Here is a 19507-nt window from a genome sequence, read left to right on the forward strand (position 1 = left end):
AGGGGCCTGACATTTCCACTATAATGTCCAATAGACATCTCTCATTCAACCTCACCACAACTGAACTCTTCATTGTTCAGAAACTGCTGTGCCTGATGACAATTCATCCTTCTATTTGGCAAAACCACAGTTGCTTTTGCGTCAACCTAATAGTTGCTCAGACAAAAACACTTGGAACTATTCTTAATTTCTTTCTTTATCTCACATGCCACAGCTAATCTCTCTAGGCATCCCATGAACTTCCCCTGTAAAATATATTCTAATTCAACCCTTTCTCACCATCTCCAGTTTGATCACCCTAGTGGGGCCACCCTTCTCTGGGTGGGGAAGGATTCCTGCATTACTGAAATAGCCACAGAATTGGGCTTGATGTTTCCACGTTTTCTGCCACTCGCAAAGTCTGTTTTCATACAGCAGCCAGAGTGATCCTTTCAAAACAGTGAATCAAATCATGTCACCTTCCAAGGTCTTCCTGTTTCACTCAGAAGAAAAGCTCAGGTCCTGACAATGACTCTACACCCTATAGGATCTACCCTGCTCCTGCCACTCTCTCTTCCTTATCCGGAGGCTCCCAATCTCCCTGACTACTTCCATTCCAGCACACTGGCTGGTTGCTCTTCTTGAACTTGCCAGAGACTTATCACCTCAGGCTTTGCTCTAGCTGCTCCCTCTGTGTGGAGCACTCTTCCCTCAGATGGTCTGCAGGGCTCACTTCCTTACCTTCAAGTCTTTGCTCAAAGCCTTCCTTCTTAGTGAGAATCACCTTGACCCCTTCTTGACTGTTACAGCTTGCTCCTTTCCCCTCACCTCATCACTGACACATCAATGATCCTTTTTCTGAAATCTCCCCACTCTTAAACCATCTTGAGTCATATTACCCTCACTCAGGAGCAAGAACTAGGAGGTCTTCCTTAAAGCACACAACCTATACATCCCAGATGAGTCATTTAGCCTCAGCATCCTTGCATGTGAAAATCATGCATTGTTACAGGATAGGAACAAAGACCTGTTTTCCTGCTTGCATAGAAGAAAGGAAGAAAAAGACAGTTTGTAGGTGTAGAATACCAAGAAGGATGAGGAAGGAATGCCATTTCAGTGAGCTAAACGCCGAGAAACTACAAACCACAAATATTTGTAATTTCAACCACATCCTGAGGGACCAGAAAACCAGCAAACTGCAACATCCACAAAACCTACAAATTGCAACATGCGCTAGAAATGGGAGGAAAAAAACCCTCCCCAGAAAGCTCAAACACAAAAACAAAAAACCTAGCTATTTTCAAAATAGAAGTAGGTGTTGGCAAAGACTTACCCAAGGAGTTGAAAAGTGACCCAAGGGTCCATATGATGTTCCTTTTACCTGAAGCATTGTCTTACAATGAGAAATACAACTACCTCTATACAGATAACATTGAATTGTTTTGTTTTGTTTTCTGTTGGAAGGGTGTCTCCTGAATTAGTAGATCAAAATATAAAACCATGAAACCATGAGATGTGAGAAAATGTTTAGGTTTAGGATTTTGGTCTTTTGGAGGGCAGGAATTTTTCTTTTTTTGCTTTGATTTACATATTTTTTACAAAATATATTTAGAAATAATAACCACGTGGTTAGTCTTGTTTAGTGCTGCCTGTTTCCATGTTCAATAATGTAATATTGGAACTTTCTATAAATCCACAAAATTAAATAAAAGGAAGAAAATGTCTACTGAATGGAGTTTATATTTCAAAATACTGCATTTAGGTAATGCAAATCAATAATCTCAAAATATACATTCGATGTGGTTACAAACTAAGACAGTATCAAGCTGTCAAAGTCAACTTTCTTATTCAGAAAGCACCAATATTTTAAATGAACAAAATAGTAAAGTAACATATTAAGATGCAATAATTTGATTTCAAACCATGATAAATGTCTTAGATACTGGAATCTAACCTTCCTAACAGAAAACATAATTTCTATATTTAATGTTTTAAGAAAAAAAAGTGCTTCATTTGTAAATTATTCTCTTACCTTATTTTGATTTTAAATATGCCTTTTAAATTCTATAAATATCAAAATCAAATGCATACTACCTTAAAGTTCCTATAAAAGGGAACTCAGCATAAAAAAAAGCAATGCCACCCAAAACGAATTCTATACAAAATTTTTCCTTGTAATGATCTCCAATGTTATTGTTTGCATCTCCTTTATTGCAGTATGCAACAACACCAAAGATCCATAGATTATTTCTGGATGGAATTACTTTTAAAAGATAATCTTTGTGCAAACTTTCACTTACACATTCTGTGGCTGTGACAATTAATGAGCCTGAAATGACAGATTTTCCTCCATTAAAGCTCACTGAAACATCAAGAGTTCTGAAAAAGAAAAGAAGAAACAATATTTTTATACACATTTAAAACCAGAGGAGTAGGAGATTCTTTTTCCTTATGTAATTCAAAACCAGCCAGAAAACCTACTTAAGGAGTAAGGGTCTCGAACTCCTGACCTCAGGTGATCCACCCACCTCAGCCTCCCAAAGTCCTGGGATTACAGGCATGAGCCACCACACCCGGAATGGCCAACATGGTGAAACCCCATCTCTAGTGAAAATACAAAAATTAGCCAGGCATGGTGGCGGGCGCCTGTAATCTCAGCTACTCAAGAGGCTGAGGCAGGAGAATTGCTGGAACCTGGGAGGCGGAGGTTGCAGTGAGCCGAGATCATGCCATTGCACTCCAGCCCGGGCCGACAACAGCAAGACTCAGTCTCAAAAAAAAAAAAAAAAAAGAAAAGAGTAAGAGTCACAGCTTTTGGTAAATTATGCCAGCTTTTTTCTTCCTTAGTTCTAGCCTTTACTTATTAGTCAGGCAAACTTATTAAGTGGACTAATTGTTTCTTTACAAATTAGTAACAGAAATACAGGCATTAAGAAATTTCTAAATCCAGAAAAATGCCGAGGTTGTTTCAGGTTCACAAAAACCTACAAAGAAAGAAAAGCTTTAGATACCATTTAGCCTATTTTCCTGTCTCTAGGTATTACTACTAAGAATATAAAACTGGAAGCAATAAACCAGTCAAAAATAAAATATAAAGAAAGTGAATATGAAAGACAGCGAAAAAGAAAAGAAAGAGAGAAAGATCCATTTGCAGGTGTTTGTTGTAGATGGTCCGAAGATATTAAAATATCCCGATACAGGTACAAAGAAGAGATAATTTTTGTCCCTGGCTAAGAAATATTATAGTTAAAATATAGTTCTTATTTTGAAAATATGATTTCAAATTATAAAGCAAGTAATAATCATTAAAATTTCATTAGTTTAGATTGATTATTTGGGATTAGTTAGCCTGGAGTTAGTAACATTTTATTATAGAAATAACTAAAACAAGGTATCAAAAGGGAAAAAAATGACAAGAGGGTTCGTGCAGAAAGAGCTCTTTTCCAAAATAGTTTACAAAGGATATTATCTTATAATTGGTTTGCAAACAAATCAAAGCCATCTATCCATAGGCCACGCATGGTGGCTCACGCCTATAGTCCCAGCACTTTGGAAGGCTGAGGTGGGAGGATTGCATGAACCCAGGAGTTTGAGACCAGCCCCGGCAACACAGTGAGATGCCCATCTCTACAAAAAAATAAAAATAAAAATAACTAGCCGGGCATAGTGGCATGTGCCTATAGGTCCAACTACTCAGGAGGCTGTGGCACGAGGATCGCTTGAGCCTGGGAGGTTGAGGCTGCAGTCATCTCTGATTGAGCCACTGCACTCCAGCTTCAGCAACACAGTGAGACTCTGTCAAAAAAAAAAAAGCAAAAACAAAAACAAAAAACAAACTCCCAGAAACAATCTCAAGCTGTTGACAGAAAGGGGAGATGAGAAATATTATTCAGTTCTTACCATGTGCTAGATGCTATCCTAGGCATTTTATGGGCATTATCTATTTTAACCCTTCACAATAGCTCTTGAAGTAAATAGCAGTTTCACAGTTTTACAGATGGGGGGCAGGAAGCCCAGAAATGTTAATTACTTTGCCCAAAGTAATAAAGCTAGGATTCTAACTTTGAACTCTTTCCATCATATCAGAGAGGCTTGATTAAATGATGAAATCAAAGTCCTTGATGTGTTTTTTTTCTCAGTGTGCTATTTGGTTTGGATTCATACAAGAAAGCTACTAGGAAGGATATTCTTGGCAAAGTTCAAGCTAAATTCAATCAAAATATAGAAATACTTCTATTAAAATATTTCTGTGTAAAGTACGTACTTCAAAGCACCTTGTTTAAAAAGATGGTTTAGCTAGGCTGGGTGCGGTGGCTCACCCCTGTAATCCCAGCACTTTGGGAGGCCCAGGCGGGTAAATCACAAGGTCAGGAGATTAAGACCATCCTGGCTAACAGGGTGAAACCCCGTCTCTACTAAAAATACAAAAAAATTAGCTGGGCATGGTGGCACACGCCTGTAATCCCAGCTACTCGGGAGGCTGAGGCAGGAGAATCACTTGAACCCGGGAGGCAGAGGTTGCAATGAGCCGAGATCACACCACTGCACCCCAGCCTGGGCGACAGAGCGAGACTTCATCTCAAAAAAAAAAAAAAAAAAAAAAAAAAAAAGATGGTTTAGGTAAATCCAGAAAAGAATAAGAATTCTGGATGTTTGCATCTAATTAACTGTACTTCTGAACTATTCCAACACAAAAGGCCAAGTGGCGTATTAAGAAAGAAAACTTAAACCTAATTGCTCATTCTGAAGAAATGGGTGCCTTGCTTTGTTTTTTTAATGACTAAGCATAATCAAATAAAAAATCGTCTTCCCTAGTTCTTAATTCCTCTACTTTAAAGAATGTGGCCAGAATCATCTGACATGTTGGCATGGTTTTATTTTTTGGAAAGATAATTTTCATTCATAATAATATGTGATTCTTGCAGGTAATCTTACTGATTCAACTTTAAGGGATCAGTAGACATTGACTGAAGTTGTTTATAACCTGACAGTTAAAATTCACTAGAAACGAACAAGTTCCCTAATTAATGAAGGAAACATTCAAACTTTTAATGCTTAAAAAAATGAAATGAGAGCAGAAGATATCATTTTAAAACAAAGTTTACTCTTTCCTATAGTAGAAATGCATGCTGATATGATCTTGTAATCGACAAAAATAACTGCATTCTCTGAAAATCTCACTCTAGTATAATGTGGCTGGTGTAAAAAAAAAAAAAATACTGAGTTAAGTCTCCACAGATATAGAAATCCACTTGATGATATATGATGTATGAAATTGAAACAAGAATATCTTCCTCTTTTTGAGAGTAGTAGTAGCAGAGTGATCAAAATGTAACTATAAACACCACTCATAATTACAGGCAATTGTTGATTTCTTACTAAGAACCAGACACATTAATTCATCTTCTCATTTAATTCTCACAACAACCTACTGAGGTCAGCACTAGCATCATCTCCATTTTGCACATGAAGAAACAAGCTTATAAAGGTAACTTGTCCAAATATTGGACTTCACTGACTCTGTACTCAAAATGCTTTCACTTCTACAACATACTACTTTAATCCTCCACATGTATTTTAGTGTCTTATATTTAAATTTCTCTCATTAGCATGAGTTTCATTTGAATCTTCTGGCTTTTTGCTACATTCACATATTTCTCATGGTTAACTAGAATGGCATTTACTATATGCTAAAGCAATATATTTATTTATGAATATATATATTTATGAATGTGTGTGTATAGACACATGTATGTTTTCTGTGAAAATTTTTCAGAAACATTGCAAATATGAAAAACACAGTTACATCTGCTTTTAAACTTTGCTGCTTCTTTAGAAAAACATTTTTGAAATTATTGGTATGGTACTGGCACCATCATTAAGCTAGAGCCTTTGCCCAAAGCTATGCTACTCCTTTTCTGGCACAGGTTGAGAAAACCACTCACTGTAATGCAAACCAAATTTGGTGAGCTTTCTTTGCCTCAAGACTCAATTAAACATATTTAGTGTTTTCTGTCATATTTTATGTCATTTCTGTTAGCATCTATGGATTGTTATTCTTACTCCTACATAACTTCTACTTCTGGTTAGTATGTTTCTGACAGTGGAAGCCATGCGCTCAGTTACAGAGGCTTTCTTATGGGCAAAAATGTATTAAAACAACATTGTGTTTACTTAGTTGCAAACATATATGGGAGGCAAGAGAGCAGTTCATTTTTATTTGCCCCAAGGATCTAATAATATTGAAAAAGGGCATTTGGGCGAAACTGGAGTCCTGAGTTTGAACCCTCATCACTCCATTTTTAATCTTCCATTTCCCAATCTGTAAAATGGGGATAATTGTACCTATTTCAAAGTTGTTTTGAGGAACAGAGCTTGGTAAAATAATATACATAAAATATACAACACAATACCTGGGACACAACAGGTACTCCATAAATTACTGTTAACACCTGGATATTTGTCTAAAGGACTATTTAGAATATCAAGGTACTTTTTAATAAACCTTTTAGATCCAAGCTAAGAAGCAATGTATATAGAAGCAATAAAATCATCATGTAATACCTTTTGTTTAATTTAATAAATTTCTATTCTGCTTACTGCTATATAAAAATATTGTAAGCTAAATTGTTCAAAAAATGCCTACTATATAATGTCAGGCAGTTTCATGTAAAAAATTTTTCCAGTGCTATATTCTTCCTGTTATAAAACATGACCTTGATTAAATCCAACATTATAGCTGTGTTGAGCTCTGTGCTTAAACCTCAGGCCTAAAATCACACTCTAAATTGGTTTAGGAATATTTGCCAATAAAATCACTCAGTCACTTATTTTATTACTAGCTAGTTAAACGAGTATTTATTAATTAATTGTAGTAGCAATGATAATTGGGCTGTACTTGGTAAAAGGGCTGCAGTAACAAATAATACAAATTACAATGTAAATAAAAGGAAGCCCCATAAACAATTACAAAAGAATGTGATATTAATAAAATAGGTCTAAGCACAGGAGTTCTAGAGGGCTGTGTGGGAGATTCAACAGACTTGGCCTTGGCATGGAGGCATTAGCAAAGTTTTCCTGCAGGCAGTCGACTACAGGATGAAGCTTAAAGAATGATCAGAAGTTAGGAAATGAGATTAGAAAGGAGTCCATGCAGATGGAGCACTCCGACAGGGTGGAAGGCAAGAAAGGGATAGGGACAGAACAGTCAAGGCAGTAAAAGTGATTCAGTACTCCAGCAACAAAAGAGGGTGAGAGTAAGAATGAAATGGCTCCAGGTTGAAAAGGGGAGCAGGGAAAGGATCATTGAGTCCCTGGATGCCATCTTTAGACATCTGGAATTCATCTTAAGAGTTTTAAGTTTGGTAGAAATATAGTGAGAATTGTGTTTTACAAATATCATTCTTGTTACAGTGTAAGGCAGGGGTCTGAAGAATAAATTTCAAAAGTAGAAAGACCAGTTAAGAAAGTCTCAGTGCACTAGAAATAAATACCAAAGTAGAACTGAACTAAAATAGTGGCAATGAGGTTAGTGTGAAAACAAAAACTGAGACATATTAGGAGTTAGAATAAAAGGGACATGGACATTTATTGGATGTAGGAGGTGAGGAAGAAGAAAAAAGGATGACCTCAAAGTTTCTGTCTTACACAAGTAGGTGGGCAGTCTTGCATAGGGAACACAGAAGGAGCAAGTTTGAACAGAAGGATGTGAGTTTAATTTGAGACCTCCAAGTTTAAGGTGCCTATAGAAAATCCAAGTGACTTTGTAGACATTTGGATAGGAGACATTTGGACAGCAGACTTAAAGCTAGTAAGAAGATCTTGCTAGGAAATTTGGAGCTCATCAGGAAGAAAAAGGGAGCAATAGAAAGGGTGAGTTTATAAGTCAAGTATCCTCCAACCATGATAAAAACTGAGGGGCACTGGGCACTGTGGCTCATGCCTGTAATCCCAACACTTTGGGAGGCCAAGGCGGGTGGTTGTCTTGAGCCCAGGAGTTTGAGACCAGCCTGGGAAACATGGTGAAACCCTGTCTATACAAAACGTACAGAAAATTAGCAGGGTGTGGTGGTACATGCCTGTAGCCCCAGCTACTCAGGAGGCTGAAGTAGGAGGATCACCTGAGCCAGAAAGGCCAAAAGTGCAGTGAGTCAGATCATGCCACTTCACTCCAGCCTGGGTGACAGTGAGACCCCATCTCAAAAAGAAAAAACTGACAGTTAAGAGACTGTAAAAAGAAAAGTAGTCTAAAGAGATATCTGAGGAGAAAGGGGAGAAACAGCTAGAGTGAGAATATGAAGTCACAAAAGACAAGGGAAAACCTGAGACAAGAGTGGCACCTGGTGCAGATAATACAAGGAGGCAGGGGAAGATAATGCTGGGAAATGGCAACACTTTCAACTTAATTTTCTATAAATTGGTTCTACATTGTTTAATATTTCTTACAAATATCTTAATCCATGCTTTGCTCCATCATTAAAATATGTTTTTTCAAAGTAGAAGGATAGAAGAAAGCTTAACAACTTAATGTAACAAAAAGATTGATTGAAGTGTACTCTCATGTCAACTGACAATTAATAGTAATAAAATTAAATTCAAACATAGTAAAGTCATTCCACATGAGAAATTATTAAATAGTACTATGACATACAATTTAGTAAATACAACTCACTAAGTCCTAATAGTCACATAATTCTATTTAATGTCTAAAAACGCATGACTGTTCCAAAACAGAATGGCTCATTGCCATATGTCAAAGCTACTCTGATCTAAGAAATGTTATACTCCATGAATTATGATTGACATTTCAATCCACAGTAACCTATTTGCAAAGTATTCATTTGCTTCTGACTTTCTGCATATCCAATAAAAGATTGTCATTTTATGATCCATTAAAAAGGATGAAAAAATTAAATAAAATTGTGAAAGACATTTGCTGGAAGTAATAAATAATTTACCTCCAATTTGCACATACTGAAAATTAAACTGGCAGCTACTCAAAAAGCTTATTACAATTATGGTGACTTAAGATATTTTGAAATCAAGTGATACTATTTAATGCTCTGCAGTGCTTTTTAAAAGATAATTTTATGAAAGATAAAGATTTTAAGTTGGAAGATAAGATTCCATATTCATGAATAGTTTAAAGGTACCACTTCTAGTAATGAGTTTATATGTAAATTAATGTTTTGACTAAGGATACTTTCTTAAAAGTGGCTAAAAGATTTTTGAATTAAATGACTTATTTTTAGCATATCTCAATATGTGTAATAGATAAAACAAAAATTGCAGTTAGGAAGATGTCTAGATTTCAGAAGGAAAAAAGCTATATTCAGAGATTTACTGGACATCACAGGAAAGCTGTATTATAATTGTTCTGAGTATTGCACTAAAAATAAGCACTTTCTATTTGCTGTGTGTTTTTTAATAACATTCTAAAAAGACATTTAAAAAAGAATCACCAAGTCAATTTAGTGCCTAAATCAATCAAACTGAGCGCCTTCATCCAAAACTTTAAAGAGTCTTAGTGATATGGTTTGGCTGTGTGTCTCCACCCAAATCTCATTCCTGAATTGTAATCCCCCCGTGTAAAGGGAGGATCCTGATAGGAGGTGAATGGGTTATGGGGTTGGTTTCCCCCATCCTGTTCTCATGATGGTGAGCGAGTCTCACGAGATCTGATAGTTTTAAAAGTGGCCGTTTTTCCTGGGCTTGCACTTCTCTCTCCTGCCACCATGTGAAGAAGGTCCTTGCTTCCCCTTAGCCTTCTGCCATGACTAAGTTTCCTGAGGCTTCCCCAGTCATGTAAAACTGTGAGTCACTTAAACTTCTTTCCTTGATAAATTACCCAATCTCAGCAGTTCTTTATAGCAGTGTGAGAATAGACGAATACATTTAGTAATAATGAAAAGCTTTGATACTATAAAATTTAGAAGCAAATATATAAGAGGATTTAAGTACCTATTTCAAGAATATTCTCTACATCCTCATATAGGTGTCCATCTTTAAATACTTTTCATTATCCAAATAATTATCTACTAAATAATTTAGTGGAATTATCTACTAAATAATTCTAAATTTTAGAAAGTTCTTCCTTATATTGATCTGAAGTGTGCTTCCCCTTAACTTCACCCTTTTTCTCCTGTAGCAATAAAGAACAATTCAAATCTGTCTGTCATGTGACAGATCTTCCAATGTTTGGAGAGTTAATGCATCACATCTGAATAGTATTTCTTTCAGTATTTTAAATTGTATCCTATTTAACATTCCCATACATGGTGACATCTTATTAGCCACCCCTCCATGTGTTCATGTGTTAAAAGACATTGCCAGAACTGGATATAATACTTAGGATGAAGAGGCAATGCAGATTAGGTGAACTTATCACATTGATAGATATAATTTGAAAACAGTGCACCATGTGAAGGAAAAGAGAAATGTTCCACCAAGGAAGTGTGGGGTAGAGAAACAGAGAGAGCCCTTAGCTTTAACCCATATCATCATGATTCTAATGTTTATATTCAAATAAAGACATAACTAATGTCTTAATATCCATGATTTTTCCAAAAAATAAAATCTCATTCCTCACAAGAAGCAAAAGGAATAATGTTGTGGTTGTATCACCTGCTACTAACATAAGAGAATTAGGGATTATATAGACATACACACACATACAGATATAAGTATGCTTTTGGAAAGAACAGAAACTGTAGTAAAGGCAGAATTTATCTAACCAAGAAAGAGAAATAGAATTAATCAATTTTATTCCAGGAAAAATAGATTAGGCTTAATACTGAAAAAAAAAAAGTTGAAGAAAATAAAAAGATTCTATTATGAAGCCAGGCTCTAACTTCAACTCTGCCACACTGTTCATCTCAATGATCCTTCAGTTTTCCTTGAAATTTTCTACACACAGTGATGTCCCACCACTTCTTTCTCAAAACACTCTGTCAAGTGTCTTCCCACACTGCCTTTTAAGAGAACTAATACTATCAGTTTCATCTGATTTAGATATTTATTTCATATTTGCCAGAAGATTCTGGCCAATGTTTTTGAAAGCACATTTAACTATACCATATGCCTCCTTAAATCATCGCTATCAAACAAACTGTAGGATAAGACTCCGGTTCATTCTGTTCTGTTTTTCTTTCTTCACAATGTGTTTATGTATATTTACCCAATTTGTTCTGTTCTTCTTGCCAAATTACAGGTTTGAGATCTCAGCTATTGCAGAACAGCTGTGCTATTGTTGATGTCTCACAAAACAAGGGTCAGAGAATAAGCCCATGTTGCAAATACTTGTAATACTTGCACATTAAACTGTGAAGCTAGTGCCCTGGATTAGGGAACATTCAAAGAACGTCAGAGAATACATCCTATTCAAACTTAAAGAAGACAATTTGGCACAAAGGAACCACTTTTAGAAATAAATTTCTAAATAATCTGCAGATTTTTCTTGGTAGGACAGTTTGTTTAATCATACACCATTTTAAAAGTAAATTGTGCTCATCAGAAGAAATAGAAAACAACCCCGCTACTATGACCATCCTTTCTGTTTAAATACTAAGAGTTTGTTCATCTTAGCCTAAAAATCTATATCAAATAAAGAAATTTAATAAATACAGATCTCTGTATTTATCAGACAGATCTATCAAAAAACGTTATTGAAAGACCCATCTGAACAATGCTCAAAATGATATACCTGGATAGGATTTGCCCAGATAACTTTAACTTTCATTTACTCCATAACATCAAATTCCAAATGACGACCTAGGTCCTAGCTACTCGGCTACATTCTTAGTCCCCCATCTCCCACATGCTCTTTTAAACCAAAATCCACAAGCCTTAAGTTTTTAAAGGAATAATCCTCAAACAAAGTGCGATTCATGAAATAACACAAAGATAAGAAAAGAACAGATAGAGCAGGCTAATGAGATGAGGCACATGCCCATGGATGCAGCTCTGAGACTGTGCATCTGGCTTTGAGGCTCTCTGTCTAGGGTTACTTCACCAGCATGTTGTTAATTATTTAAGTGAGAGAATAAGGGGAACTATCACCACATCTGTCACCCTCACACAGGAAAAACCTTCATTCATTGTTGGGCCAGATGTGTTTATTTGAAACATAGACTAACTAGCTACTTAATGGGTTTGAATCCTTAGCCAAAAGCTAATTAGGCAAACATATTAAGCATCAGTCACCTTACAAGGCTAAACTGTTTCAATTGTGTTGATTTCAATCCAATCTCATAAGAGAGCTCATCACCTACAAAAGTGTCTGAAGAAAATTCAAGGCACAGGAAAGGTCCAAATTACTTGCAACATACTAAGTAAAATAAATAATGATGTCCCCAAATACCCAGTACATTAACAAATAAAATCTAAAGCTTTGCTTCAATGGTATCATGTACCTGATCCAGGAAAGGAAGGCAAAAGTAGTTCTTTTAGACACATCTCTATCCCAGAACATTCTCAGTTTGCTTGTAGGTAAAATATTAATGTCAAAATCTAAATGAATGATGATTTCTCATGTCTGATATTTATTATGCTATGTGTGATTAAAAAATGTATCTCCTGGGTATTTAACCTATCTACAAATAATTAAAGTGTATCACTAGCCTCGATGGTATCCTCTTCAAAAGAAGACTGTGCCCAAAGGCAAATTCTAGAGAAAACAAAATCAGTGCCTGGGATAAAACAGGCATAATGCATTTTATAACTACTTCAGAGAAGAAAGTAAATTACTTTCCTTAACTAGTCACTATTATTTAAAAGCCAAGATTTTTTTTTTTTTTTTTTGCTGCTTTAAATAGTATTGCCCCCCAAAATAAAATTCTGACCATTTTCCTCCATCCTGGTACAGGTACCTGATCCCAGCAATCAAATGACCTCTTTCAGATCTTTATGTTAACTGGTAAACAAAAATATTTAAGAAAAATTCATTCATCCTTTTACCCACCAAACATTTAGTAAATCTACTATGAGTCAGACATTGTGTTAAGTGCTAGTAATACAATAAGAAACAAGACAAAACGTGTCCTAGCAGGAAGTAGAAACATAATAACAGACAAACAATTGGCTTTGGAGAAAAAATAAAACATGAAAAAGGTATACAGGTTACAGACTCAAAAGAGGAAGGTTGCATGATTAAATAGGGTGATCAGAAAAGGGTTTACTGAGAAGGTGACATTTGAACTAGACTTAAAGAAGGAGCTTATGTGCTCCATTGACATAAAGTGTTGGTAAATCATAAGTTAGGATTTGTTTTGTTTTACTTAGGGTAAGTTCACCTACAGTTCTAGATCAGGGGAAGAGCAATCCAAGCAGAGGCAACAAGAAGTATAAAAGTGCAGGAGCAGGAGTGCGCAGATGTGGTCAAGAACAGCAAAGAGGCCAGTGTGACCATAACTGAGTAGAAAGAGCAAATAGAAGATGAAGTCAGAGGGAGTGAGAGGCCAGACCCTCTAGAACCTGGTATAGTATTACACTAATTAGACTTCACTCTGAGTGGGGTAAAGAACTCATCACCGAGAATCTTAAGTGAAGAGATGACATAAACTGATCTGTTTTAACAAGATCACTCTTGTGAAGGATGGAAACAGAAAGACCAGTTGAGAGACTAATAATCCAAGCAAGAAGATGACAGTAACTTGGTCTAGAATGGTAGCAGTAGAGGTAGAAAGCAGAGATTGGATTTTGGATAAATTTTGAAATTAGAGCTAAGAAGATTTGTTGATAGACTGGGTCTAAGAGAGAGAAAGAAATCAATAATGACTCAAAAGATTTTTACCTGAACAACAAAAATGATGGAGCTGCCAATGACTAAAATGGAAAATACAGTTTGGGAGATAGATTGGGGGAATATTCAGGAGGACCAATGAAGAATTACAGATTCAGTAAAACAAGACTAAACTTTAAGTCAGTAGATGTATCATGGCTAATACAGACACAATTATTCAGAAAGCCATTGAGTCCTACGGTGTGCTTGGGGTTAAGATGGCTTCACAAGAAACTGACTTGCCTCAAATTCCAGTGCCAATTTAATTCAGCCACAGGTATGTTGTCAATAGCATAGATTATTACATGATACAGAAAATGAATAATACTCTTAGTTTTGTAAGCCATCTTGTGCAGCTTCTTTGAATCTATTTAAAATAGAAAGCTGATACTGTTCCAATTTACTTGCATGACCAAAAGTGATGTGCGATAGATATCTTGAATATTTAAGTATCCACAAAAGATAAATGTTCAAGTCAGCTTAAAAATGCTAGAATGATTTTCTTAGTTTCCATAGAGGAAAATATCATTTTCAGTCTCTAAATACTAATCCAGATTTTGGATTGTGGCCTTGTATATGTAATTTTTCCCTGCTTTCAGTATCAGATCTATATAAAGAGACCCTAGAAAACTGTATCCTATTAACTATCTTAAACATGCTCTACTGTTGGGCTAGAGAATATCTGAACTATTTGTAATCATTTGCTTCTTCACAGAACTGAAAAAAATCACAAATGGGAACACTAAATTATCAGTAGAATTATTTGTGTATAAACAATTCAAATAAGACTCCTTCATCCAAACTAAATTTATTTTTCTTTTTAGCAGATATCGTGGTTTTTTGGCCACAAAAAAAGAAGATGAGAAGATAGACCTTAAAAGAAATGGAACACAAAGCACGAGTTCATACAAATGGACAAGTATTTCCTGGTGCAAGGTGTGCCTTTTTTTAGCCATGTTCTTGATGCTCTTTAACCGCAATTTTTATTAAATACTATGGTAATTATTGAAAATCTCACTTTCGAACTGTGTGTGTGCATGCACACACATGTATGTGTGTGTGTGTGTGCATGTGTGTGTGTTTAAAATAACGTTTATGGCTCTGATTATTTATAGATTCTAATAATAGTTCTCAAACCCATCCAGATAAATATTCAGAGAGCCTTTTAATCAGTACTGAAGAAACTAGATAAAATACTTTCTAGCATTTTCAACCCACTGAAGAGTATAGCTGAAGTACTAACTTGCTTGCCTAGTACTAAGTTAAGTGGCTTGCCCAAGGCTTACTTTTTAATGTTCTGTATACCAAAAAAAAGACAGAATAAAATGACCAATATATATGTCACCATTTTCTAATAATTTTTTACTAAAAATGTTATAAAATTGTTTTAAATTAAGTACTTACTCTCCAGCTTTATTCAGGATAGGTGCAGGACAAAGCATAGAATTAAGCTGTATGCTTACTGGTTTTACACCTAGAAAATAAAATGCCACTGAATTAATAAAGGGTCTTATGCATCTCACACAGTTTCATTAATAATATGAACAGCATGCTTCAATCAGAGTTCAAATGTGGAATACTAGATATATTAACATAAAAAAACAAAAGAGAGAAGTAAAAGGGAATGAAAAATGGAAAGAGATTATATGCTCCATTGACATATAGTGTTGGTAAATCATAAGTTAGGATTATTTTGACTTAGACTAAGTTCACATACCATTCTAGATACTATAAAATATATTTTCTCTTAAGTTTTTTAAATATCTCAGATTTTTAAAAACAAATGCTCTGTATTATTTTAAAAGCACACTTTAGAAAAGATGAAGGAAGATGAAAGTTAGATGTCCAAAGGAAAATGAACTTATTTCACAAGTTTAATAAAACATTTGTCTACAATAAATAAATTCATTTTAGGAAGTCGCATACTTAAATTGCCCTTGTAACTTTAATAAAATATGAGAAAAATGATTTAGACTAGAAATATGCAGAAAAGTTACTTATTCAAATTGATCATTCTAGAATCTAAAAGAGGAAAATACCAATTTCATTTATTTGAGGATTTACTTTAATAAACTTAATCTTATGTAGCTAAACATGAAATACGTTTATTTTATAATGAACTCAAATATGTAATCAAAAGGAGCTAGGCGAAGCTAATGCTTAGATACAAATGACTACTGAATAAAAATAAAATTATCTTGGCCTACTCGATTGTGGAACCTACTATGAAGAGAGTTTGTAAATTTTTGCCTTACTAAAATTGTGATCTTAACAGAAAAGACAGGAATTAGCTATGACATTTAGCATGCTGAGATCCTCACCATTTTAATTCAATAAACACATATTGAATAGGTACTGTGTGTATGGCCGAAGCTGTGTTAATTGGAGTGTTTACACTCAGATAAACAGCAAAATGGCAGATGAATCTAAAAAAAAGACTCTACCAGAGTTTACAAAGTTATAAAGTCTGCCTTACAATATAAGTTTTGAAGGGCAATATAATAATTAATAAGGAAAAACGTTTATATAGATACTCAAGGTGCTCAGAAAACTAAGGTCTATTTAAGAGGTAGGGTTTTTTCAGAATGAAAATAAAAACGTACTCTTGGCTTTTTAAAAGTCAAGGATAGGGAAAATTAAAACTCAATTCAATAAATATGAAAATTATCAACCAACACTATGCTGGGTGAGAATTTGAGATGCAAAAATCTATAAGGCAAAAAAAGACTATCTTCAATAAACTAACAAATTATTGGGAAATTAGATAAAGAAAACAAGTGACAAAATAAAGAAAGAAAAAAAGGAACAAGTAGGAGAGAAGCCAAAGATAATTAGATTTTAAGGCAAGTGTGACAAGAAAGAAGCCTGAGGAAAGAAGCAATTAAATCATGTGGTTGATGCAGTAGGTACAGAGTACAGTCAGGAAAAGTGGGTTCATATATCAGCTCTGTCCATTATCAGCTGTGTCACCACATGCAAGTAATTTCATTCTTTTAGCCACAAACCATCATCTGTTCAATGAGGGTAGTTAGGACAGGGTCCAGCATTTATTAAGTTATAAACAAATGTTGCCATTATTAAATAACTATTAAATAATTAGCACTACTATTTGTATTATCATTCAGACTTCATTTCTTTCTTCTTTGATTAAAAAATATGTCACAGTTAGTTTTAGTTGGAGAAAAAAAGAAAACATTTGATGCTGATGTGCTTTGCAGAGATTAAGACAACACTGAAATTACTGGGGACCTACTCGTTGTATATGTTTCATTTACAGTGTAAGTGCAGAGAACACTGCCATTCCGACTGCCCAGCATGAATCCTCTTCCGCTTAAGACAATCTGAAATTCCTCTAGAGTTAAAAGGAAATATAAACATTTAATCACTGCTTTCCCAAAAATAAAAAACAAAAACACAAGCTGAAATGAAAGTATTAAGGTGCATAGAATAATTTTTTTCATACTATTCAGTTAACTAATAGCAATGAAGACATAGCTCTATATTTCCAACTGTGCTGGCTTTCCTAGACCCTCTAGGTAAATGTAGTGAAGATACCATTCGCTGCCACATGGGGATGCATTATTTTATTTTCTAAACAAAGTGATTCCCAGTAGTGACCAAGGTATTAGAATAGGAGCATTAACAGTCATTCCCAGACAGATACTATACAAACCTCCTCAATTTCTATCCTTAGGAAAATACCAGGGAAAAAAAACTTTGTTTTTCCCTACTTTCAGGTATTAAGGTTTGGGAATGTAAATAAAACTAATTAATTATGTATGTTTTTTAGTTCTTAGAAAAGTCATATGTAGTACTTTCTTTAATCTATGCCTGTTCCATACAGAATTCTTCTTTAACGACTTCTTCACCTTACTAATCCTGATTCATTTTCTATTTCAAACCTATAAATAATCAAAAGATCATGTATTTTGAATTACTAATAATCGATGGCCAGTCACAAAAGTTGATTTAACTTACTGTACCATTACTTATAGTAGAAGCAAGCACTAAAAAATGTTAGAGAGTGAGAGAATAGGCTGGAATGAAAGTTAAGTGATCAAATATCTTGACAGACAATGAATGTTTACTGCTAAGCTGCAAGATAGTATATTAACTATTTTAATAGTGATTACCGCTTGTTTAAAAGGTAAATTGAAGCACAAATAAAATTTTAAATAGTGTATTTGAGCAGAAGATTCTTAAATTAGACAGATCCAAATAAGAAGTGGTTTGGCAGCTCTACCAAGTGAATACAAGGGGGAGGCTTTTATAGAACCAACGTGGAAGTAAACCAAAGAAAATATTTGATGGGTTATAGTTACACAGTTGCCTTATTTGGTCTATCCCATGGAAAGTCCCCAGTTATATAAGTTTGTTGGTTGTTTTTGATTGGTTGCACTTAAATTCTATTATTCTTAATGTAGGCATTTACAATAAATAGTTCAAATTAAATTCCAACTATATTTGTAAATCAAATAAAGTTAAGGCTACTTATGAGGCCTAAGTGTTTTTGCCTGCTTGAGGCTTCTTCGGGCCTGTTCTCCATTTTAATTTAACATTACCAATCCTCTAAAACTTCTCATATCTAACATAATACAAGTATAATATAGTCATTAACTATGCAAGGAACTACTGCCAACCCACTTTTCATTTACTATGTTATGAAAGGAATTTCACTTGCAAGTTAAAATAAAGTGCAGGTAAAACTTAAAATGTGATTCGGTAAGAGTACGGGCATTGAAGTCAGACAGGCAAGGGTCAAACAGGGTAATTACTAGTAGCAAGTACTGAACCTGTCTCTGCCTCAGCTTCCCCATCTGTAAACCAGGGATGTATAAAACTTTCAATAGTGTTGTTATAAGGATTAGGTAAAATTATAAATGCAAACAACCCAGTATACACTCAGCACAAAATTGGAGTTTAATAAACAACAGCTACTATTTTAATATTACTTTTCCATTTATTTTTCTTTGTTTTCTCTAGAAATGTATTAACCTTCACTTTTAGGAAAGATAATCCTTTCCTGGGATGTTCAGATGCACTACTTTCCTTAAACATCTCCGTATTCATTCATTAGGGAATCTAGAAGATGCAGAATGCGAGACCATGCACAACCAGCTGGGAGGCTCTATGGTAAATTACAGAACATATTTTCTCCCCCACCAGACCCAATATTTTTCCTTTTTAAAGTCAAGTTAAAATGAACTGTAGGTCAGGCTTGAAAAAGAAATAAAATAGGCCAGAGAGAATCACGCTCTGTCTGGGCAAGGATGGCTGGGAGGTGTGAAAACCTGAGTATGTGCTTAGCACCAGCTGATGAAGCCACCTGCTTCCTTCCTGCCATCCGTCCATAAGTCAGTTCCTTATGTGCCCTGAGCTGGCAGATTCTGTACTTTGGCCAGGTCATCAAAGGATGGAGCTCAAAGTCTACATATACCTGACTGTTTGTATAATCAGACAAAAGAAACGATTTCATATTTTATTTTATTTGCCATAGGAAAGGTCTCAAGCGTGAACTAAATATACAGAAGATTCTAAAAGCCTGTCACACAATATGCTCATTATTTAAAATAACATTCCAATCTTAAAAATTTGAATTTAAAATAGAAATATTTCAAGGAATTATTTAAAAATTCTTACACAAAAAAGATGCCAAAAAAGTTAATTTTGCTATTCTTTTTCCAACATGAGTTTCATATCATATATTTTAGTTAGGAAAAAAAATACAATTTCTTACATGGTATTTTTAAA

At 34.8% G+C, this 19507-nt stretch overlaps 1 protein-coding gene across 4 annotated transcripts in view; it reads right to left on the reverse strand.

The window, feature by feature from the left end:
* Nucleotides 1-19507, reverse strand: part of ANTXR2 (ANTXR cell adhesion molecule 2) — a 152569-nt gene that overhangs the window by 95592 nt on the left and 37470 nt on the right. For all 4 annotated transcript variants that reach the window (XM_012499573.2, XM_003265803.3, XM_012499574.2 and 1 more), the window contains exons 9-11: nt 17010-17108; nt 15161-15230; nt 2280-2358 (exon numbers count right to left, since the gene is read on the reverse strand). In XM_012499573.2, coding sequence (XP_012355027.1) covers nt 2280-2358; nt 15161-15230; nt 17010-17108 — 248 coding nt within the window. The remainder of the gene's footprint in view (nt 1-2279; nt 2359-15160; nt 15231-17009; nt 17109-19507) is intronic.

Source organism: Nomascus leucogenys, chromosome 9 (assembly GCF_006542625.1).
Source record: "Nomascus leucogenys isolate Asia chromosome 9, Asia_NLE_v1, whole genome shotgun sequence".
NCBI lineage: Eukaryota > Metazoa > Chordata > Mammalia > Primates > Hylobatidae > Nomascus > Nomascus leucogenys.